Genomic DNA, 24,507 nt, shown 5'->3' on the forward strand with positions numbered 1-24,507 from the left:
ATCGGAAACATAAGGGTGGAGAGGCACAGGGTGAAAAACCCATTCCATGCACCATAACCCATCTTGTACCCCTTGCACCAACTTAAAAAAAGGAAGTCAGGACAAACTGCTTGACAAATGTTGCATTTAGTTTGGCCCTTAGAGATCTAGTTTCTGGATATCTTAAGGAGGGGACTGAACTGCAAAGAATGACAGCTCTAGTGCCTCATAATAACAACGTTCTGACAAGTCATCTCTAAAAATAGGGATAGTGATTTTCTAGCAGCATGGATAAAAAAACAGAGATTGTCCTCAATAAATAGGGACAGTTGGAGTGAATACCTGAGCCACATTCCTAAATAGTCTCTCTGAAAATGACACTCTGTAGCACCCTTCTTCAACTTGCTGCCCTCCAGATGTTTTGGACTTCAATTTCCATCAGCCTCAGTCAGCATGACTAATGAGGGAAAATGGGAATTGTAGTCCCAAACACCAGGAGTACACCAGGCTGTAGGAGGATGCTTTATATACCATAGGTGGAGTGCAAGGATATGGCAGATGTGGCTTTCTAGATATTTCTGGCCTACAACTCCCATCCTCCTTAACCATTGGCGATGCTGGAAGTGGCTGATGGGAGAATCCAGCAACATCTGATGGGCCATAGATTCCCCACTCCATTCTGATCTTCATTTTGCTTCCCCCAGAGCTCCAGCCCAAAGCAAATAATGTTGTGGGAAGACTCGGCTGCCTTGCTGCAAGGAAGGGGTAATGCAGCCACCTTCCCCATGGTGAAGCCAATAATTCATACTTATATGTAGCATGGTGATCTGCAGTGCAAATGGTTGGCTAGATGGCCCTTGTGGTCCTTTCCAACTCCATAATTCTTAGATAAAATGGCTGGCTGGAGATCAGATGAAGACCAGACAGGCTGAAGTTGTTGGTGTATGAAGACTGTGAAGGGTTGCATTAAAGGCACACAAGGCCCAATTTTAAAAATGCTGCATAGATGTGCAGTTAGATGGTTCCATTTCATCATCATCATCATCATCATCATCATCATCATCATTTATTTATACCCCACCCATCTGGCTGGGTTTCCCCAGCCACTCTGGACAGCTCCCAACAGAATATTAAAAACATGATAAAACATCAAGCATTAAAAACTTCCCTAAACAGGACTGCCTTCAGATGTCTTCTAAAAGTCAGATAGTTGTTTATTTCCTTGACATCTGAAGGGAGGGCATTGCACAGGGCGGGCGCCACTACCGAGAAGGCCCTCTGCCTGGTTCCCTGTAACCTCACTTCTTTCAGTGAGGGAACCACCAGAAGGCCCTCGGTTTCCTAGTCTGGATTCTTGCTTCTGACAACACATGACTCTTCTGTGGGGGTTGATTCAGAGTCATTGCAAAGTGAGGGACTCCTCTGTGACCCTTGGAGTCTGGAAGAAAGGATACTTCCCACAGCGCAGTACTGCACACCAGCGGGATCCTCCCCCAGCCTTCAAAGGCAACAGCCGCTTCACCGAACACTCTGTTCAGAAGCAATTTTGTTGCTGTGGAAATGCTCCTGACGTGTCAGATTGAGGGGGATCCCTGAGCATCAACAGAGACAGCCTGTCTGCCTGCAAATGCCCCTGATTAGTAGTCAGCACCAGCTAGGAACATAAAATGCTGGCAGCAGCCTTTGCTGTGTGTGCTGTCAGCAAGGGCTGGGGCTGTTGCATGGCTTTCTGACAATTGGCTCTAATTTTCTATATCTCACAAGGAACCTGTGCCATTTTGATTAAGGGTGGAGACAGATCTAGGTAACTGTAGGATTTTATTTTATTTTCTTTTAAAACGGAGGGATCAGGCATTATTTTCTTCTTGTCCCAGCAATCTTAGGTGCAAGCTAAAATGTGTACCATACCTAGCAGATCATAATGTAGTTAAGCCTGCTATTTCTTCTTCCATATTATATATTTCAAGTCCTTTTTTGTCTTTTAATAATAACTAGCCAGGTGGGATACACACAACAGAGATGGATTGGGACTAGCAGGGAAGGAGAATTGTGGTCCCCAAGTGTCTCAGCCCTCGCTCTGCAACTGTTCATTACTGATGGAGGAAAGGGGTGAGGATCAGCCATTCAAGAGCTAAAGACATGAGTAATGTCACAATTAGATTGGGTTTATGGCTAAACACAGATTTTGTGGCTTCAACATCAAACCAGCTTTTCTCTCCCCCCCTAACCCCTTTTACCATTCAGTCAGAGTTTTCTTGAGAACTCAAAAGCTTGCTCACTGTTTTGTGACTTTTAGTTCTGTCCACTCTCCACATTTGTGATTCCCAGCCACTGACATTCAGAGGCATATTACCTCTGACAGTGAAGGCACTGTAGCCATTGTGGGTAGTATGCACCTTTGTACAATGGGCTACATTCTAGGTGTGCAAAAGCCATGGGAGTAGCCGGGGGGGCAGCTGCCACCCCCTAGATTAAGTAAAACAATAGAAATACTAAACTAACTGACAAATCACATCAGTTCTGCCCTCTCTAACAAAAGTCCTGTCCCCTCAACAAAAATCCTGGCTACGCGCATCGCAAAAGCCAATAGTTTCTATACCACACTCCTGCACCTCCATCGAATAACCTTCTTAGCTCTGTCAAGTAAGCAAGAAACATGATCAGTTCAAGGACCATTCCAGCTGGTGAAAAGGAGCAGGACTGGTGAGGGTTGTGACCTGGGGTTTGGCCTAGAGCAAGGCTCAAGGGACAGATAAAGAGGCAACTAGACCTGAGATTCCCCACTCCTGCCCTAAATGTATTGCTGGAATGTGAAACTGGAATTATTAAATAGACCAGTACAACTTCCTTTGTACTGTATTTTAGTTCTAATGATCAGTGTTACTATAATGTAGGCTGGGGGCGGGGAGAGGTGGGTGGAGGGTAGAGGGTACAAAGCACCCTTTTGGTGGCTGCAGAAATTAAAACTGCACCAGACTGTTCCTTTGCTAAAAAGGGGATAAAGCTCCAAAGGGGCCTTTAAGCAGTACTGAAGTATAGGAAGGTTGTAAATCCATCCACTCGTCCCTGCTAATGACATACATTTTTAGTAGTTTGCTCCAGCTTTTCGGCCATCGGAAATAGCAGATGACTGAAACGCCAGGCATAGCTTGGTTTAGAAGAGCTCTTTTTTCTCTAGTCCTTTTCCTTCCTTCTTAGCCACAACCGGCAACACCACCATTTTCCTCTTACATTTTTATTTCATTTTGAAAAATAACAATTTTGTATCTTGCTGTTACTGAATGTGATATCTGATTAGTCATATCTGAGCTTTGTTCAAATTTTGTCCAGTCTGTAGTGTTATCTTTCTTATATCTGGCCTCATTTCACCACCCTTGGGATCGTAGCATAGTGGCAGAGCACATGCAGGAGGTTCCAGGTTCCATTTCTGGCATCTCCAGGTTGTTGTTTTTTAAAAGGATGAGGTAGCAGTTGATGGGAGAAATCCTGGAAAGTCTCTGCCAGCCAGCAAGTCTTCTCTATGATCCACTGCTTTAACTCACCCATACCCACGAAAAGTATTCAAGTTGCAGAGGTACAGTATTCAAAAGTATTCCAGTGCAGAGGTACAGTGTAGGTTTCATTCCCATCCTCCACTTGAGCTCTGACGATAAAATGTAGGCCCCCTACCTGATAAGCCAAACCAGCAAGCACATGTTTTGCAAGCATGGGTTTGGTTCTGTGTCTTCCCATTTGTCCTACTCATTCCTATTGCAGGTAACAGCACGTACTTTTGACAATAGTTTGCTTGCAGTCTGCCCTCGCTGCTCCCACCCCTGGGACAGAACAACAGCTGCTACAGAAAGTAGGACTGTAAGAGAGGGTGAGAAAGCAATAAATGGCAGCATGATTCTCACAGATTTTTGCCATGTGACTGTAATGTGAAGTCTTCAGCCAGCCCAAGCTAGTGCTAGACGGAACGTGGCTATATCAGTTCTAGAGTTGTTGACTGCAGGCCGGTGGTGACTTGAGGCATCTCAGACACATCAGGACTGCCGGGGCTGCATTGTAAATAAATGAAGAGGCAAGCTGCTGCTGCCTGTCACTCTTTAGAGCCTGGGGTCAGGGAGAGAGTTAAGTACGTGACATCGGCATTCCTGGTCTTGGTGCTTCAATAGAACATGACATTTTGGTCTCTGAAGTGAATGACACTAATGGCTCTCTCCATGATAAAATACATATTTGTAATTACAGATTCTACAAGCTGACAGATTGCAGCCTTTGAATGTTATCTGAAATCTATCACTTGAAGTGGCTCTGTGTCATTGTTGGGCCAGGCCTGCCTACTCACTGATGAAAGAAGAGTGGCCAATGAGAATGTTTAAGGAGCATGGCAGAAGATGTGCCTGCTCTATAGTCTTTTTGCTTGTGAAGAGTTGGGCACAATCGAGACCTGCTGCATTTTCCTCTCAACAGAATCTGCCTTTAAGGTCTGCACTACTGGCAGAAATCCCAATAGGTACAACTTATTCCACTTCGCTTACAAAATATAACAACCCAGCTTCATTTTTAAAGAGCTACGGTCAGATTGTAGGTCAGGCATAGGCAAACTCTGCCCTCGAGATGTTATGGGACTACAACTCCCATCATCCCTAGCTAACAGGGCCAGTGGGCAGGGATGATGGGAATTGTAGTCTCAAAACATCTGGTGGGCCGAGTTTGTCTATGGCTGTTGTAGATGCTAGCTATTCATAGGGCCAAATATGTGATTCACACTCAGAGAGGCCAGAATTAGATTTCTGTGTGCTCAGACATGGACCTTCGGACAATATATGTTTCCCTAAGCATTTTAGCACTTGTGAGTGGAACCCCATACACACAAACCTTGGTAGTAAATTCCATTGATATATTTCTCACTAAACATGCATAGGATCTGTGCATGTATGTGTGTGGTGGCTCAAGACGTTTTGCTGCCTGTGGTAAAGGACAAGGCAGTATCTCTCCCTAGTCAACGTACGGAAGCTGATCTGATGAGTAGTTGTACACTGGTGATAGGTCAGCATCTTTCACTGCACCTGAGGGCATTTGACTTGGGGGTACAGAGCAGGCTAGCTTAGAGGACTCAAGGAAAGATGAGAGGATGGGAAGGAAGCTATCTCACTCTGCATAATAATAGGGCTGGCCATGAAATGTTTGTTTGTGTACAGTTGTGTCACAGTGATGTATAAAACAGAAATATTGAGTGTGCATATGTTCTAGCTAGACCTGGAAGTTCTGCACAACTATAGGCTAGTTGCTAATATCCCTTTCTTGAGCAAGATCCTTGAGTAGGTGGTCACTGAAATTCTAGGCACTCTTGGATGAGACTGATTTTCTATATCCATTTCCAACAGAATTTTGGTCTGGTTTTGGCACTGAGACTGTATGAATACATGTATTGTGAGAGAGACAGGGTGCGTGCATCCCTGTTGAGTGGCTTGAGTTGGGGATTCTGCACTTACTGGATGGTTGGCAGGTTCTGTTCAGTCCTGTGAAACCTCCACTGTGGAGCTGCACAGGGTTCACTCTTCTCTCTCTCATGCTATTCAACTTCTGCATGAAACTGCTGAATGGCGTAATCCAAAAATGGGAGTGTGTTATCTTCAATGTGCTAATGGCATGCAATCGTGTGGCAGGAGTGCCGGGCTGCAATAGAAGACTGGATGAGAGCCAATAAAGCTCAATCCACATTAGCTTCATTGTGAGGAATTAGTGGGTAGTTCCTCAGACTAGTTGGTTGGGTGCAACCTGTTCTGGATGGGGTTGCTCTTCCCTTGAAGAAGAAGGTACGCAGCTTAGAGTACTTCTAGACTCCTGCTATCATTGCAGGTACAAGTTGCCTCCATTGCACAGGGTGCCATCCATCAGCTTTGGGTCATGGTCAAGCTACAACCCTATCTGAATGGAGATAGCCAAGTTTTGGTTGTCTATTCTCTAGTAACCTCCAGTTTAGATTACTGCAGTGCATTGTACACAGGGCTGCCTCTGAAGACAATTGGTGGGGAGTATTGTTTTGTTGTTTTTGTTTAAACTACTTGCTTGTGTTTTTACCTTGTGTTTTTATCCTGTGAACCACCCTGAAATCTTGTGATGAAGGGTGGTATATAAATCATCATCATCATCATCATTTAGAAACTGCATCTTGTGCAGAATTTGTCAGACAGATTATTGAATGGGACCTGGCAGCCTGAGCATATAACACCGATTCTGTCTCAGCTGCACTGACTACCAGTTGGTTTCTAGGCTCAATTCAAAGTGCTAGTTTTGACCTATAAATTCTTCTATGGCTCAGGGCCCCAGTGCCTCCAGACCACCTCTTTCAGTACAAATGTACCTGAACATTACACTCATAACCATCACCTCTGTGTGCCTCCCTCAAGGGAAATGCAGAGGGTGGGAACAAGAGAATAATCCTTTCAAGTGGTGACTCCTTGAGTGTGGAGTGCTCTTCCCAAGGAGGTCCACCTGGTACCACCATTGTCAGATTTAAGGTGCGTTATTTCCCCCCGGCCATTTGGATTTTGATGTGGCTTGATTTTTGACCAGTTCTTCATATTCATTTTTTGGTTGAGTAGGACAAAACATTTTCCTTGTCATTGATACTAGTGGATTAACACTTTTAGTACCTAGGTATGGTTTCATTGCTTGGGTTTTGAATTGAATCTTTGTCTTTTTAACTTGTTTTGAGTATGCTTTCTGTAAAAACCAATTATTAAATTCCAGAGGAAATAAATAAATTGTGTTCTTCACTACTCCATAAATGCTACATTGCTGCTTCCGCTGATGAGAAATTCCATCTTGCCATTCTTTTGGTGCCCTTCAGACTTGAATCCAGTGATCTATTCCCCCCTGGGTTTCCTCCTGGTAGTAGGCTGCTAATTGCAGTCAGCTGTCAGGTGGATGAATGTCTGCTGTGTATTAATTGCAAGGGCACATCATTTCATTAGTAGGTTTGCCAGATCAAAGACATTTTGGGGCTATGGAATTTGAAACAAAGACTGCCATTATGTTCTATGGGACTCTTGATGTTCTGGAAGAATGGACAACCCTTTACAAGAATAGCATCAGGCTGCTCTATTTATTGGTAACCCAGTAGCATTCAAATCCAGGTCTTTAGGGATTGCATGTCCCAAGAGACATGAAAATCACAACAGCCTTTCAACAGTGCCACAAATCTTCCTTGGCTGGAAAATTATCTTATCTTGAACTTCCACAATTGAAAATTCTGCTCATTCAACTTGGGGGTTACTGCGTTTGCATGTATTCCAGCCATTGTTCTCTGTCTCTCTGCAACTTTCAGTTCTCAGCAATGCAAAACTGTCTCCTGCTTTTGTCTGTCCCTTCCTTTGTTCCTTGCAGCCCACTCTTTCTTTCTAGCTCCAATCTTTCCACTCCAATCTTTCCACTGCAGCCCGTTCTCTTTGCTTCCCTTGATTTCTAATCCCCTTCTTGCTGGCTTTCTCATTGGAGAACTGCAGCTGGGATGGAAAGGCCTTTGGAAGGGGAGCTTTTGGAAATTCTGCTTAGGGTTCCAAATAAGTGCCTGGGCCCATAACCTGCTAGCAGACCTTGCAACTTGAGTGAATTGGATTGAAAAGTTCACTTACAATTTCTGGAGTTTGAAGGCTTTATTCATGTAGGAAATATTTAAAGGTTCAGTAGAGATGAAAGAAAGAAATAGCAAGTCTGGAGCTCAGCTTTTAGGGGTGGAGACAAAGATGCTTCCAAAGAAGTGCTGGTTAGATTGCTAGATGAGCAGTGCCCTCATGTGGTTTAAAGTAACACATGGATTAAGTAGAAGTTTAAGAGATGGAAATTTATCTGCCTCTGTGAGTTTGCTGCTGTTCTTTGTCTTCCTATTAAACTTACATGCCAGAAAATGTTCTGGTCCCAAGCACAAAGTACTTAAGTTCTTTTTGCCTAAGCTGCAGTTGTGACTCCAGGAGTAGGCAATGGCCATTATTAGGGGAGCAAGGATTGAATACCTGCCAAATATGGCCTCAGTAAACTGTGCCCGAAATCTAGGAAAGCATTTGTGGGAGCAATAACTATTCTGGGACAGCACTACCCGTTGGAGTCATTTATGTTAAACAGCATAAGATTTATTTTCTTCTTGGTGCAGCTTTAAAGCTTTGGTGTCTGCCTATGGCACTGAAGTTGGAGAAGTTCACAAGTGGATGCAGTTGAATACCCATTCAGATAGGAATGTGGGGGACAGGTGATACTATTAGACAGGTCCATGATGTTGGTGGAAAGTTTGTTTTTATTGATTATATTATTCCCATTGCTTATCGATATATGAATTATATTTTCCCTAGGTATTTTTGCAAGTTTCCTATTAGTATTTACTTTTTCATTATATATAACCCATGTTCCCAGCATGGTGCCTATGGGCATCATGGTGGCCACAGGTGTCACCTTTGGTGCCTGTCAAGCTCCCTTACCCCTTTAAGAAGAGTTTTTGTTTGTCTGAGAGGTTTGCCTGCTCTCTCTTTTTTGTCTGTGTTTTCTTTTTCTTTTTTCTTGATGGTGGTTGTAGGTGTTTTGCCTGTTGGGGGAAGTTCTGAGTGTTGTCAGTTTTTCTTTTGTTGAAATTGGTATTTTGTGGTGCCCAAAACAATTCCTTAAATTTTCAAATGCACCCCAAGCCCTAAAAGGTTGGGGACTCCAATCTATAATAACAACAAATAATAGGAATTAAGGAAAAGATTTACAATTAAAAATAAAACCAATAACTGAGCATTTTGAAGAACAGATGGGTAGTACACAACTATGGACAGAAAATGAGGTTTAATAACTATGACCCTGTTGTTACAATGTTCTGTTTTTAATCAGATTACGTAGGAAGGCAAAGAATTAAGTAAAAGTCGACAATGAGATGAATGAATGAGTCGGGGTTATACTTTTGTGTATCGGATGATCAGGGAGTCACACAGATTACTAGGTCACAGCTGTAGCAATTTAGGCAATACATTTACTTATTATTTATGTATTAATTTGTTTTTTGTAAGGATGGCAATCCAGGTCAGCTGACAACAATTAAACCATCTACCGGTAACAATAAAAACAATGATACAATAAAATTTATTAATTAAAACAGTACAGGAGGCAGAAACAACAGATTTTTTTTTAAGCTGGCATGCTTGAGAGATAAAAGTAACCACCCGACAATCCAGAGGTCAGTCAAAAAAGAAGGGCCTCCCATGCAACCAGTGATCATCAGAGAGAGGGGTGAGGTTGGTCTCCCTAGATAGCAAGCTCCAGTACCTTTGCACGGATTAAATTATTGTATATTTTAAGCTCTCAAGAAAGGCATTTTGTATGCTACCTCTGTGTGTGAGAAAGCATTTTTCTACCCTTCTTTTTAGCTGAAAAGTGGCTTGCAGTCAATTTCTGCTGGACATTCCTTCATAGGCCACTCAAAATGCCACTTCTGAAAATTTGGAGATTTCATCATGAGTATCAGATGGAGCCTATGCACAGGATATCGGGATCTCAGTGTAAATTAAAGGTAAAGGTACCCCTGACCGTTTGGTCCAGTCGCAGACGACTCTGGGGTTGCGGCGCTCATCTCGCTTTACTGGCCAAGGGAGCCGGTGTTTGTCCACAGACAGCTTCCGGGTCATGTAGCCAGCATGACTAATCCACTTCTGGCTAACCAGAGCCGCGCACGGAAACGCCGTTTACCTTCCTGCCGGAGCGGTTCCTATTTATCTACTTGCACTTTGACGCGCTTTTGAACTGCTAGGTTGGCAGGAGCAGGGACTGAGCAATGGGAGCTCACCCCGTCGCGGGGATTCGAACCGCCAACCTTCTGATCGGCAAGCCCTAGGCTCAGTGGTTTAGTGTATCACCCATGTCCCTCACCAGTGTAAATTACTGGAGTGAAATTGCTGCAGCTCAGTCTAAGCTGTTCCTCTATGCAGGAATCTCTTCTTTCTCTAAACAGGAACAGTAGGAAGCAGCCATACACTGGGTCACAGTATTTGTTCAACTAGCCTGGTGGTGTCTATAGTAGTGCAGGGATGGCTGGTGAGAGCTAATGACGGGCAGAGCTAACTGATTCTAGCTTTGTCCCCATCTTCCTCATTGCTGACCACTACAGTGGCAACCCTGAGTTTAAGGAGGAGGAAGCTGATAGCCAGGATTGGATCTGGGATTTTTTGCACAGCAAGCTTGTGTTTTCCACTAAGCTATGTCCCCTCCGTATAGAAAGCAAGACAGAAGGCATCCTGAATTGCATTGGCTGATCTGCATAGCCTGATGGTGACTGGGCCAGTGTTGTGCCAGAGGACTGGACTAGGTGGCTTTTCTGTTCCTTCCAGTTATATGATTTGGTGAGTTGCTTTTTAACATAGCACATAGCACCACCTGCTTACAGTGGAGGAGCGGTCCTGTGTATTGTCATCTTTTGTTAAAATACCGGGCATGAGGTTGGTTTGGTATGTGGCTGGGGAGTAAGGAGTAAAAGTCCGTAGGTAGATGCTTGGATGGTTGCAGGAAGGGTTAGGCAACTGTAGCCAAGCACTTGGTGGGCCTTTCCATTTTCTTCAAGGCCTGGCAGTTTTCATCCAAGTTCTGACTCAGACCAGGAGGTGGTTGATAAACAGTATAAACAGCACTGCATGTTCCCTGCATCAAGGAAGCTCTGCCATCTTCCTTGGAATAAATTATGCAAATATACAAACAACTCTAGTGCAGAAGTCATAATATAGGGCTCTTCACAGAAGTTTGAATAAGGATGGGGTGTTTGGCAGATGAAACGAGCACATTGGTTTGGGTTTTCAAAAAGTGAAAAAGAAATCCAAACAGAAAAGTTGTTGAGCTTTTTTGTTTTGGGCAAAGTAGTTGTTTTGCAAAATCACAAAGATATTGGACATTTTGGATCTATTTCTGTGGAAAATCAGCTAAAACGACAATGCCGACATGGGCTGCCATATGTCTTGATTTGCCTGGACATTTAAGCTAATTTCCGCCAGGAAATTGGTAGATGGTTTGGAAGAGAAGAGGCTAAGTTTTGCACCCCATTGAGTGTGTTGTGACTTACCATGGAACACTCTTCCTTAGGATTATGCCACAATCATGTATAAGAGTCTTGCCATTTGTAGGAGAGTGTGGTTGCTCTTAGGTCATGCTTGTGGGCTTCCCAGAGTCATCTGCTGGGCCCCTGTGAAAGCAGAATACTGAGCTAGATAGGCCTTTGGTTAGAGATGTAAAATTTCCAGAAATTTTGAAGCTCGGAAAACCCCCGTTTTTTCCGTTTTTTTCGGGGGGAAATGAAAATTTTTGGGAAAATTTGAAAAAAATGCTACATTAGCACTTTTTCCTTTTCCAGATTGAAAGTCATTCTGTTACTTTAGAAACATAAAATATAACTATGGACAATTTTAATGGGCATAAAATTATCACAACTAGCACATTAAAAATATAGTGTATCCAAACAATTACCCGGTATTACAAACAGAATTTACTTTAAAAATAATATTTATTTGTATTTGTAACAAATGGACCAACAATCTCCTGAACTGTTTACTAGTGTATGTGGAACAAAAAAAAAAAAAAAACCTTCCACAAAACAATTTTTAAAAATCCAAAAGTAACAATTATTCATATTTCCTCTCCACAGTATTTAAAAAAGACATTCTCATAAAAAGAACTGAAGAAGGAAGTGGGACTAAGTTTCAATGAGTGGGCATGAAATTTAATCAGAATCATTTTCTGAGCTGTAATTAAATATATACTTTCAGGCCCTTTTTGTTGCTCTATATTTTCTTCCAGTGCTTTGAGGCCTAGTGAAGAGGAACAGAACCAATGCATACCACACACTTTTCTGGTGACAACAGCACCTCCTAAAGGAAGAAATGTATCTTGTTCTTGCATTGGAGAGTTCAGTTTGTAACCTAGGACTTGCTTGTCCTCACAGAAATTAGAATAATCTGATATACCATACATATTTTTTTAGAAATGATTTATAAAATATTTGAACCCCTTATCTTAAAATATTTTATTCATCATGTTAAACTAAAACATTCCATAATCTTTTTTAATTTTTTTTAATTTTTTCAATTTTTCGGGAAAAAACAAAAAAGGCTTCAGGAAAAAAAGTTTCCCCCTGAATTTTTCCGGTTTTTCCCCGGGCCTTCACATCTCTACCTTTGGTTCAGTCCAGCAAGACTCCTTATATTCTTATGCTCTTCACTTACTTTTGGTCCTCCCTTATTCTCCCCATTTCCTTTTATAAATTATAAGTCATTTTTAGATTTGTGCAGTTTCAAAACTGATATATAACTGGTTGGATGGACCCCAAGCAGCCCTTTCCACCTCTGGGGAAATGAGTGCTTCTTCAATCATGCTCAACTTGATTCATCATAACCAAACTTCACTACCTCATTCATCATTACAGTTTGGCGAACATCATCTCTATTGAGATGCAAGGCACTCACTAGCTGTAGTTTCTGGCAACAATTGAAGATATTCTGGTTTCAATAAACTTTTCCAGATGGATGAATGAATGAACGAACATTTTGGTCTTTGCCTTGGGTTTTTATTTGTATTGATTTAAAACCAATTTTATGTTGTTTTGATATTATTGTAAAAGCCACTTTTAGTTGTGTTTATTGTACAACAGTAAATTGCCTTGAATGAGAGGTGACTCATAAATAATAATAATGTTACTGATGATTATTATGATTATGATCATAGCGTAACTCAGTTAATCTTCTATATGCATGCATTTTCTCCCATTACACATTAAAAAAGCAAGTCCTACCTACAGGCTTCCAGTCAAAACAGTTGTCTGCAGAGACAGTGTTAACACACTTGGGCCGTTTTGTTACAAGTTTAGAATCATATTTCTATGTAGAAAGGTAGCACCTTGCTTGTGCCTCAGAGGGTGAACAAGTAATGGTTAGCACAACATCCCATGGCAAAAAGCCATGTTAACTATGTGTGGTCCAAGGTATATCCTTTTGTTTCTACTGAACTCACTACAATGAGTCTTAGCAATTCAGTGATCTTGAATACAAGTGTATTCAGGAAGTGAGAGAATAATTTATCTTTCTTTGCTTTCTCAAGCCATAAGCCTCTGTCATATCCTATTGCTCTTTCCCCCCTATAAATGAAAAAAAGAGTCCAACATATCTTTGTATTAGTTGTAGAATTGTATTCTTTTAAAGAGATGGCTAATTCATCAAATACTGTTTTAATAACATGTCACATACATGTTTGGTTCAAGTTAGATAGGATGAGTGAACTCTGAAACGATCTTTGTGAAAGGAATCCCCCTTTTTACTTCCTCATCTCTTATCCTCTTGTGGAGGTGGGTTGCCACTCACTCCCAAACCCTCCCCCCCCCACCATCCAGCCACCCCCCAGCACCGCAGCTAGAAAAAGGCCCTTGGCACTTTTTGCAAGAGAAGCACCACAACTCTGAAACTTTGTGCATCCCCTTAAGAGAGCCTGGCTCTCTTAATAACATCACCCCCTGTATGGAGAGATGCATGGAGTATGCATTTGTGTGTTGGGAGGTTTTTTCGCCAAAGAGGGGCAGAATACTTGTCTTGTTGGCAATCCATGCTACGCCACTGGCTAGAATGTTTATTTTTGGCATGCTTCTTTTTAACCTGTAAGGAATTGTGTGTGTGTGTGTTTAATTAGTGGGGGGCATTAAAAAACATGGCTCCCATCTTCAATGTGAAGTACTGTAGTATAGTCCAGGATTCTACTACCTGTAATGTGTAGATTGGGTCTAATATCAGGGAAATGCTAGCCTCTGCATTTGAGATGCTGGCCAGAACCAAATACTAAGGGACAGACTCTCAGAATAAGCTAACTTGGATGGCATGCTAAAGACTGTTTGCTCTTTATTTTGTCTTCAGATCATCAGAAGTTGGAGCGAGAAGCTCGAATTTGCCGTCTCCTGAAGCATTCCAACATCGGTAAGTATCTGTCCTGGAGGGGATAAGTGGAGGTGGGGAAATATTCTTGCTTTAGAAGAAGAGTTTACCAGGGTTGACAATACTTCCCCGTTTTGTGTTCTTTCTGGGTGGACTGTGGGTGGGAGCGTTCCTTCAGTGATTGGAAAGATAGGGGAACATTCATTCACTCTTAGAAGCTGATCTTTTTTTATATATAACTCAGGTTGAGAAGGCAGTTGCCCAGAATCTGTTACAGCAGATCTGTGCATGTTTCTCTCATTGCAGACATGGCATATGCAATCCTTTCCAAACTACCATCACTTCCAGTGCTCTAGATTCTAGCTATCTACATTTGCAAAATCCAAATTCAGCAGTTAGAACATCCAGGTCCTGTGACTGGGATAAATCTTTACTCAACAACTAGTTTTTTCAGTAAATGGAGGATATGGCTGCCAAGCCCAAAAGTTTTAACCCCACCTATGGGATACTACTTCTTCCTTGCCCCAGTACTCTGCACTGATGCAATTCAAAAGTATGCTTTCCCACCTACATTGCATGCTTTATTTCAGGCATGGAAACAAGTGTCCCATCAACCCCAGCCTGTATTGTCAATGGTCAGGGATGATGGGAGTTTAAATCCAGCAGCATTTGGAGGGCAACATGTTCCTGATCCCTACTCTTGTTTTATTCACGAAACATGGATAGTTTAGCATTATTATTATTATTATTATTATTATTAGCCGTGAGTAATTTTGACATGACTGCAGAAACTTGGCAAAGCTATTGGTGGTGTATTCAAACCACAGTGAGTTAATAAACTATAATATCAAGCCAGGGTCAGATTGTGGTTGGGCCTCTTTTTCTCAGCCTAGCCTACTCCACAAGGGTGTTAGGAGGGTAAACATGGAGTAATCACATCTACATACACCAACCTGAGCTCTTTAGAAGAAAAGTGAGAAAGAATAAAAAACCAGCAACAACTGCTGGTATGGGTTGTCGACTGCACATTCTTGTTGCACAGCTGATTGCTCAATCCCACACCCCCTCAACCCTGCTGGTTTCAATGCACCCCTAGGTAATCTTGCAAGCCCACTGTAGTTGCTGACGTCAGCAAAGATGATAGAGCAAGAGTTTTAGTAAGCAGCATGTTAGGCAGGTCTTTGCTTCTCAAACAACTGGCTAATTAAGACTATGACACCCCTCTCACAGTCTGTTTATTCCAGTCATTTTGTTTGAATCCTTTTTTTTGGTCCTTTTTTTAGTCCTCTGTTTTTCTCCCTTTGAAGTACATTAGTTTCTATGGAAACAATGTCGTCATGGGCACCTTCTAGGTAGGTTTAGAGACAGACACAAGTGCAAAAGAAAAACGAAAAACCAGTTTGTTATATAATGGAGCTGGAGCAGATGCCACGGCTTGGAAGTCTTGGTGAGGTGTGCAGGATGCATATGGGCTTTGTGCAGTGGGGAGTTTGCGAAAGGAAGATGCATGTGCCCATATGGAGACATCTGTTTTCTGTGCATGATGTGGAGATCTTGTGTCTTCACTATGGGATTGTTCTAAAGGATTTAAGGAAGCTATTAGGCATATATCACCAGCTAATTATTTGAAGCCCTGTGGTAAAGTGAGGCAGGCTTCCATAAGAAGTTGCTAGGAGAGGTGACAACTCTTCCTTGATCACTTACAGTCATTCAGTGACATAGGAGCCAGAATCTCCATCTACAGTATAATACAAAAGTATGTGCCTTACGTTTTGTGTTGATTGGTAGTACTGAGCATCAGTGGGGCAATGCTCCCAAGAGGTTAAAGCAAACATTTGAGTCCATGCGGCTTAACTCCCTCCTTTTTCTTTAGCATGATGGCACATTCACGCAGCTAGGCAAACCAACTGTTTTTGTTTGATCCTAGGGAGTGCTTCTATAACCTCCAGTTTGCTTGCACTAAAAACAAAGTGAAGACAGTTCAGGGAGGGAGGTATAATGGTGCGTTCAGTCTCCTGCACATAATGTTCTCCTGTCCTGTGGGCATAATGCTGTATTGTCTTATTGAGTAAGTTTACTGAATATTATTGCTGAGTTAGTATGATACTTACAAAAGAGTAATTGGACCTGTAACAAAATGTTGGAATGTGGACTTCTGTTGAGGGTGCCAGCTAACCGACTGTGCCCTTTTCTCTCCCCCTCCACCAAAGTCAGCTTTCCATGGCTACTGAGTATGCCAAGCCCTCACTGAGCTGTTTCTAGATCCCTTTTCCAAAGGCTACTTTTCCTTCTGCAAACCTTCCCCAAGCCTTCCTATACTTTGCTTTTGTGTGTGGATGGTGCCATTTTGTCTACAGAAAGACTGGCACTCAGAGAACGAGTTTGCCATTCATATAGGTTGTACACTACAAATAGTGAGCTCTTTCTGTAGAATATTGCCACTCTTTCTCCCTAAATGCTCTGCATTCAGGTTTTCCTTTGGTGGTGTGAATTAGGCTCACTTGAGTATCCCATCTCTTAGGAATGCCTTGCCTCCGGTCATCTCTGCAGTACAAACACACATCTGTACATTTGTTTCCTCCAAAGTAGCCTGGAAATTGTACTTTGGTGAGGGTGCTAAGAACTCTCTGTTCAAGGTCCCTAGCCTTTCTCACACATTCCCCAGGATTCCCTGTGGGAAAGGAATTACTATTGAATAACTGTTAAATCTGTGGTGTAGATATGCCTTTAAATTCCAGTTGAAAAGTAGGTGTTCAGTCCAGCCATGGCAGCTTGATAGCCTTCCACGCTCTCTTGGATTTGCTCTCTTGGTGCAGTGCTTTTGTGGGATCTGGCCCTCAGAACTGAGGCATCATCCTGCTTCAATTTCAATGCAGAGACTGAGAGGTAGTCATATTTTGGCAGAATCAAATCCTGTTTATAAGCATTGGCCCGGTAAATATTTGTGTGTCTTGCTAGACATTTTCTCCTCATCTGCAAAGAACTTTTGGAGACGTGGTATTTCATTTGCAAATGATTCCTCCCCCTCCTTTTTGTTTAATTAGCTGTGTTCTGGTGAGGAACAACATGTCTTGAAGCACAGAAAAAGAACCCGGTCTCAAAAGCCCATGAATTTTGTTTCCCTCAAGGAGGGCTGGATCTTGACCTTTTGAGGAGAGAGGAAAGGATATTTAGCGCCACACACATTTTCTCATGCCAGTTCCACTTTGCAGGGAAGTTCAATCTAACATTAAAGCGCTTCAGCCTGAAAAGATACCCACAACTCTGAGAAGAAAAAGGATGGGCTTCATTCATTTTATGCAATGTTTCCTGCTCCCCTTTCTCTTTGAATGAAGTAAGAGAGCTGAGAGTGAGAGAGTTGCCTAAGGCAACTGATTTTGGGTATAATGAAAAGGCAGTAAAATCTTAGCAATTTAATTTACTATGATTATGTTTTTACTCCCAGGGAGAGACACTTGCTGGACTTTCTGCCTCAGGTGCCAAAATATATTGGTCAGTCTTGGGTGCAATGCAACTTAACTGAGGGATGTGGGCATCATTTGTTCTTTCCCTTTAGGGAGCAAAATCGTTTGGCCTGGTTCTGCATCTCATGTTCCATTTCAATGAGTCTGACATTTCTGTTTTCACGACATGAAGGAAGGAAGTGTAATGGGGCTATTTCCTTGTGCAAGGGACCCTGTGCTGAAATGTTTTCTGGGGCTCCCCTTCTATCTAACCTACACACCCAGGGCTGAACATCTAAGGAATGCAGATGATAATCACCATCACTTTTAATTTGTATACCGCCTTTCTGTCATACAATACTCAAGGCGGTTTACAAGCTGAAGAAATAAAGAATGCACACCTTATAACAATCTAATGCAATACAAAAATGTGATAATAAAACACAGCTTTAAAATAAGCAGTTTACATCAAATGAAGTAACATTCAACAATCATTAGAATAGTATAGAATAATAATATCAGCATATAAAAATTAAACAGAAACCCACTCTTAACAATTACAATAAATGATTTCGAAACTACAATCAATAAAACAATGGCAAGCCACAGTGCATAAAATAATACAATACAAATTGAGAAACAGAGACTGGAGGGTGGGGCAAGGCAGGTGGAAAAAGGCCTTGCCTGATGGAGTCTCTCCCCTCACAGTTCTTCCTCCAGGACCAGCTTCCTTATGAGGACACCCAGCTGCCAGGGGGTGAGGCAAGGCAGGTGGAAGAAGAGGATGACAATCAATGTATTTATTTCTCTACCTCTTGGTGCATAGAGACTTCTAAGCAGTTTACAAGTATGAACACCAATGACACAAACATAAATAAGCCACTCCTCTACTGAACATCTTCCAATATAATCATGCCCACTCACATCATAAAAAGCTCATAATCCACCTACTCTCAGAAGCCAGAAGCATCATAGCCAGACACTGGAGAGACCTGTCAGGAGTAAGCATGGACTAAAGGTATCAAAATAGTATGGGAAACAGCCTTATTAGAAAAAAACTAACCAATAAACTGAAACTGACACGGGGACAAATATAAGAAGACGCCTTCGCCCCGGTATGGCTCCCCTTTATCATACACACAGCCCAACAAGACAATGACAAAAATCCACCAACAGCATACAAATCAATATGGCTAACCTGATCCAACACACACACACACACACACACACACACCGCTCTCACACAAAAACAAATCTCACTACAGCCAACCAAAGACAACCACCCCCAACCTCTCTCACCACCAAGAAAATACAACTAGCAAATAGTAAGAGAACTCACACAAGTGACGCTGACGCAAAACCCCATACATACACTAAGTAGAAGAATAGAAGTATTGCCACCCCACCCCACCCCACTCACCATTCTCCCCTCCCCTCTTTCCCCCTCTTTTCTTCCTTACCTAACAATGTATGTAACACTACTGTCTTACAACAAATGAAACTGATCTGTAGAAAATGCAACTTGAAAAGAGACAATGCACATATTTTTGTAATCTAAGACATATATGTATGCAAGTCACTCAGCCATCTCTGCAAAGGCCACATACCAGGGGTGGGGATGGTACTCTCTTGTACACCGCAGACACTCACCAGACATGCAGGCACACAAACTGTCTTCCTCTTTTACTCACACACATGTGCATGCAGTCACACACTCAGTGAAAACAACCCCATTAAAACACAAACATCCATAATTAAAATATGCAATAAGACAGTCCCATTATATACAGGTAGATATATAGAAACCCTATATCCAGATCCCTGTTCTAGAGGGGCCATAAAACATCTAATTCCTCTAATAATGTTTCAGATCCATCAGTGCCACTATTTTTCACACCAGTTCTCTTGCTACAGTAAAGTCTTTTCAAATGTACTGTACCGCTGGGCCTTTGGGAGAATGAATGAACAAACAAACAAACGAACGAACAAATAAATAAATGTAGCAGCATTAGTAGAGACCAAAAGAAACAGTTCCATACTTGGATTGTGATAATATTTCTTCCTAAATTCTTACTTCATTTATTAGCAAGAAGGTCCCTACGTGCGTTTGAAGCTGTCTTTTCTTATTTCTAGGTCAAAGTTTCCTTAGAATGTCAGGCTAGCATGGAGGAGACCTAGGGGCTAGATTCGGATCCTGCTAGCAGAAACTTGCACAAGGACTTCCATTATTGCAATGAGGTTTCCCCTCCTCTCCTTCCCCAGAACTCCAATATTGACTCGGGGGGTTGAAAGAACCCTCAGAACAGTGCACAGGGAATTGAGAGGGGAAATCATTCCCCCAGACACACAGAAATCCGTGTACTGGTGCAATGTTTGTAACGGCATGGTGCTGATTGTGCTATAGTGGCCAGAGTAGAGCAGAGCTTTCCAAACTTTTCATGCTGGTGCCACACTTTTTAGACACGCATCATTTCGTGATACAGTCATTCAGTTTTACTAGCAAAGTAACCCCTTTCCAGCCCCAGGAAGGAGCGCATGGAACATTTGTACGACACACCTACACACTGCGGCCGACAAACTAACATGTCGCGACACACAGTTTGTGGAGCGGACATGTAGAGATAGAGACTTGCATCCTACTTTGTCACAAGTGAGGTGCTTTAGTACAGGCTTCCTCAACCTTGGACCTCCAGATGTTTTGAGACTACAATTCCCACCATCCCTGACCACTGGTCCTGCTAGCTAGGAATCATGGGAGTTGTAGGCCAAAAACATCTGGAGGGCCAAGGTTGAGGAAGCCTGCTTTAGTAGTATGGGAGATTTGTGGATCTTCAACAATATTTTCTACTTCAAACATTCATATAAACATATGACCGAGAGATTTATTTAAATTTAACTGGCATAAGTTGTAGTGGCATTATTATACTGCTTAAATATGTATTCTCCAGTACCTTGGACATATTTTAATTTCATCGTAGATTGTTGAATGGTTTTCTTGTGTTTAGAAAACAAACAAGCACGCAGCTGTTTTCTAGACATTTTAGTGTGTCTCCATAGAAAATATTTTAGACTCCTGTCTCCAAATTTTAGATTCTCCTATAACCTTATGCACCCTTTACGTGGCTTTCTTGATAGATTAATTTTAATTGAGTTGGGTTTGTTCCCACCAAGCAGGCGTGCCAACCAGACTCTCAAGGGAGATAATGGACTGCTTGAACTCCTGATTGTGCCTGAGACACCCTTTTGCAAGCATTATGGCAGCCAGCTGTCCACTCCCTCCTTCCTATTCCTTGCCTCCCCAGCCCAACCTCTGCTTCCCTTTTCCTGTTCCCTCTGGAATTGCTGCCTCTTCATTTCTGTAGCCCTTCTTCTATGCTGCCTTCCACAAACTGGTGACCTCCAGATGTTTTGAACCACATTTTACATAATCCTTGACCATTAGCCCTGCTGGCTAGTGCTGATGGAAGTTGTAGTCCAAAACATCCAGAGGGAACCAGGTCGGGGAAGGCTGCCTTATTGTAACCAAGCCCAAAGTACATGTAATTGAAATATGCATGCATTTTTCCTCTGCCTACTCCTCCCTACTTCTCCTTTCAGCCCCCACTCCCTGATCTGTTGTTTTCCTGCATCAATTTTAGACTGTAAGCCCCATGGCCCAAGAGCCTAGTATACCTGCTCTTGCACACAAATAATGATGTTCTCACTAATAGTACTAAAAATGGAATTTCCAGTGTTCAGGTGCAGTGATGACCGTATACTGGATACAAAGAGCGGGCTGTGCTTAGAAACTCCTCCTAACCATCTGGATGGCTACTGCCGGAAGCAGAATACTGGGTTAGATGAATATTTAGTCTAATCCAGGAAGTCTTGTCTTATCTTCTTAACTTATTACCTAATTTTTGCCCAGCTGGTTTGCAGAAGTTTGGCTCAGAAACATGGTTTATGGGCAGGCAAGTGTCTACTGTAGATCAGGAATTGCATTAGAGATTGCAATTTGTTTTGAGTACTAGAAATGAGCTGAAACCACAGCCCTTCATTTCACATAAATATCCATTCCTGATTATCCAAGTGTTGTCTGAACTCTAAGTGTGTGTGTGTGTGTGTGTGTGATTTTGTTGTTACTATTGTTAAACAATTTGGAGTCAGAAATCCTCGCTGATTTACTGAAAATCAATCTACTAGTATATCCTAGTCTGTTTTCTCCCTCTCCCCCTGTATTATAAATCTGTGCTCCCGGGGACTTGGTAGGTCAAGGCAGTGTGGCAGCAACATGCTGGATAGGGGAAGGAGCCTGTGGAAAGGAAGACCTTGCATTCTAAGTGATCTAAATGCTTTGGGCTAATCTTCACAATGATGCTGCTAGTAGTTCAAATGAAGGGCCTGTTACCTGGGCCACATCACACTGCTGCCTTGCTGTTATGCATGGGCTATGTGCCCATGAGACCTTATGTACTTTGTGTAGTATGTTTTAAGGCAGAGGAGGAAAATTGCAGGTATGTAATGTATCGTTTTGTGTTCCTTTGCAGTTCGCCTCCATGATAGCATATCTGAGGAAGGCTTCCACTACCTCGTCTTTGATCTGTAAGTAGGAAATCTGTTGTGACTGTATATGCTCTATTCTTGCACTTGATCTCCCTGCCCAGTAGCTCACCCAGACCCCTACTGAACTTAACCTGGAATTTCTCTGCTTTAAAATACTCCCCCCCCCCGCACTTCTCCAGCACAGCATCATAGTTACCACTGCTTGTCCCCTTCCTGGTGGCACACTGTGGATAGTTCCCCCCCTCCCCTGCAGTCTGATAATAATAATAATAATAATAATAATAATAATAATAATAATAATAATAATAATAATACTTTATTTATACCCCGCCCACTCTGGGCAGCTTCCAGCAGAATATTAAAATACAATGATTCATCCAGTATTAAAAGCTTCCCTAAACAGGGCTTCCTTCAGATGTCTTCTAAAAAGTCAGATAGTTGTTTATTTCTTTGACATCTGATGGGAGGGCGTTCCACAGGGAGGGCGCCACTACCGAGAAGGCCCTCTGCCTTCTGTACAGTGCCCTGTAACCTCACTTCTCGCAGTGAGGGGACCGCCAGTGTCCGGGCAAAACGATGGGGCTGGAGACACTCCTTCATGTATACTGAAGAATTATACAGGTATACAGAATTATACAGGTATAATCCTGAATAAATTTTGTGCGCTGCTAGGGGAATTGAGCAGGCTGTGGCATCCTCACTGGGGGGCGGGGGGGGGGGAGAGAAGAAGGCTGCAGCTGCAGCTATTCCATTAGCACGAAGGGGAGGGAGATGAGAAGGAGGAAGGATATCAGAATGATGGGGGTGACTCAGTGCCCCTGACACACTATGCCCAGAGTAGCTAAACAGCTGCTTAGCCAGAGACATGCCCACTAAGACCCACATAAGTTTTAAAGGCTCTGTTGGCTCCAGGGCTCCAGACAGCGATGTTGGCCTGTCCCTCTTCCCATTCCTTTTGTCAGGATGGCTGTAGGCCATGTCCTGTGCCGACTGCCTTTGCAAAGTGTCTGGGGGCTTGTGGAGACATTGTGTGCTTTGCTCGGCTGCCTCTCACTTCATTCCAGATATAGAAGCTGGTGATCTCATCTCTCCTCTTCCCTGACAGCTCCAGTTAGGCAGTGAGCTATATTTAGCTCTTCTCTGAGTCAGTGCAGCTCCTGCTTGTCTTTCGCTGGAGTCACACAGACCTTGGTATGTCCCTTGCCTGCAGCGGGAGGATTGAAAGTAAAATGCAGGTTTACATCCCTCGGGCCACATGGCAAAGGACACTTGAGGACCCAGCTGTGGACTGGGCCAGCTGCTGCATGGGTTGTTATGGTTTTGCATGTGCTTTCCGAGACCTTATAGGTTCAAGACTTGATTCCGTGAATATCAAGCAGTTCCTGGTATATGCAGAATGAAGCTGAAAGCTGGGCAGAATGAGGAGGCTTTGATCATCCATTGAGGGTGTTTGAAACATTGGAGGGTGGTATACCTTGCTATTCAAGAACAAAGATGACAGATTGCTCCCTTTTTTCATGGAACTCAGCAATACCAGTGTGTGTGTGGGGGGGGGAAGAGACTTTAAACCCACACTTGCTTCCTCACTGTAACCTCTGCTAATACTCATTCCATTCTCTTCAGTGGCGTAGCAAGGGAGGGGCGTAGGGGGCGGGTCGCCGCAGGTTCCAGGGGTGGGGGGGTGATTACAGTACTGCTCGTGGGGCTGCCCCGTCCGTAAAGCAGCATGGACGGGGCAGCCCACAAGCCATCGCCCGCCTGGCAGCACGCCCAGTCGCCATGGGAGCAGCGGCGCTGGGCCGGATGCACTGCGCATGCCCGGAAATTTCGGGCATGTGCAGTGCATCCGAGTCCCACACCCTGCCGCCTGCTTGGCCAGTCGCCGCGGGAGCAGCGGCGCTAGGTCGGATGGACTAAGCATGTGTGGCATTTCCGTGCATGCACAGCCTGCCCCGACATGCGCCGTGACGCACGCGTTGTGACATCGCGACGCCCCGCCCCCAAGGGGATGCCTCCGCACCGCTGCCCCGGGTGGCGCGGAGGCTTCCTCCACCACTGATTCTCTTTCATAACCTCTTTCTTAGATAGAGTCACTCAGGTGGCATCCTCTGCTCACTCACTGGGGAGTAAATCATATGGCACTCAGTGGGACATACTTTGGAATGAAACGCACAGACATTTTTTCTTACAACGCTAGCGCCCAACATGGGTATTCCTCGGTCAGCTTTTGTTATATACGAAAATCAGTAAACCTGGGACAAGTGTCAAATGGAGTGGTGGTATTGGTAGCTGCTGCTTATTCCTGAAGTGCATTTATGCTACTCAGGACACACCCATACAACAAATTCTTATGCTCTGCTCATCTCTTACACAAGAAGGGCAAGATGCCATTGAAACAGACATGTTGAACTATTACAGTACTGTAATAATGGCCACGTGGCCTGCTGGGCTAGTGCTGGCCTTTGCATACTCTTGACCTGTTTGCTGGAACATGTGCACTGCATCTACCTGTCCTCTAAAACTATTGTCTGGAAACAGCTTTAGATATCTGCAGTGCTTTTTTTTTTCTTAAAAAAAATGTTCAGGGGTACTCTCTCATTTTCCTACTCATATTGAAATACTGCCCCTCA

At 43.1% G+C, this 24,507-nt stretch overlaps 1 protein-coding gene across 19 annotated transcripts in view; it reads left to right on the forward strand.

Annotated features, from left to right (window-relative positions):
- CAMK2B (calcium/calmodulin dependent protein kinase II beta) overlaps positions 1–24,507 on the forward strand; it is a 183,030-nt gene that overhangs the window by 74,693 nt on the left and 83,830 nt on the right. For all 19 annotated transcript variants that reach the window (XM_033172134.1, XM_033172140.1, XM_033172141.1 and 16 more), the window contains exons 3-4: positions 13,875–13,934; positions 21,862–21,916. In XM_033172134.1, coding sequence (XP_033028025.1) covers positions 13,875–13,934; positions 21,862–21,916 — 115 coding nt within the window. The remainder of the gene's footprint in view (positions 1–13,874; positions 13,935–21,861; positions 21,917–24,507) is intronic.

This window comes from Lacerta agilis, chromosome 15 (assembly GCF_009819535.1).
Source record: "Lacerta agilis isolate rLacAgi1 chromosome 15, rLacAgi1.pri, whole genome shotgun sequence".
In the NCBI taxonomy this organism is placed as follows: Eukaryota; Metazoa; Chordata; class Lepidosauria; order Squamata; family Lacertidae; genus Lacerta; species Lacerta agilis.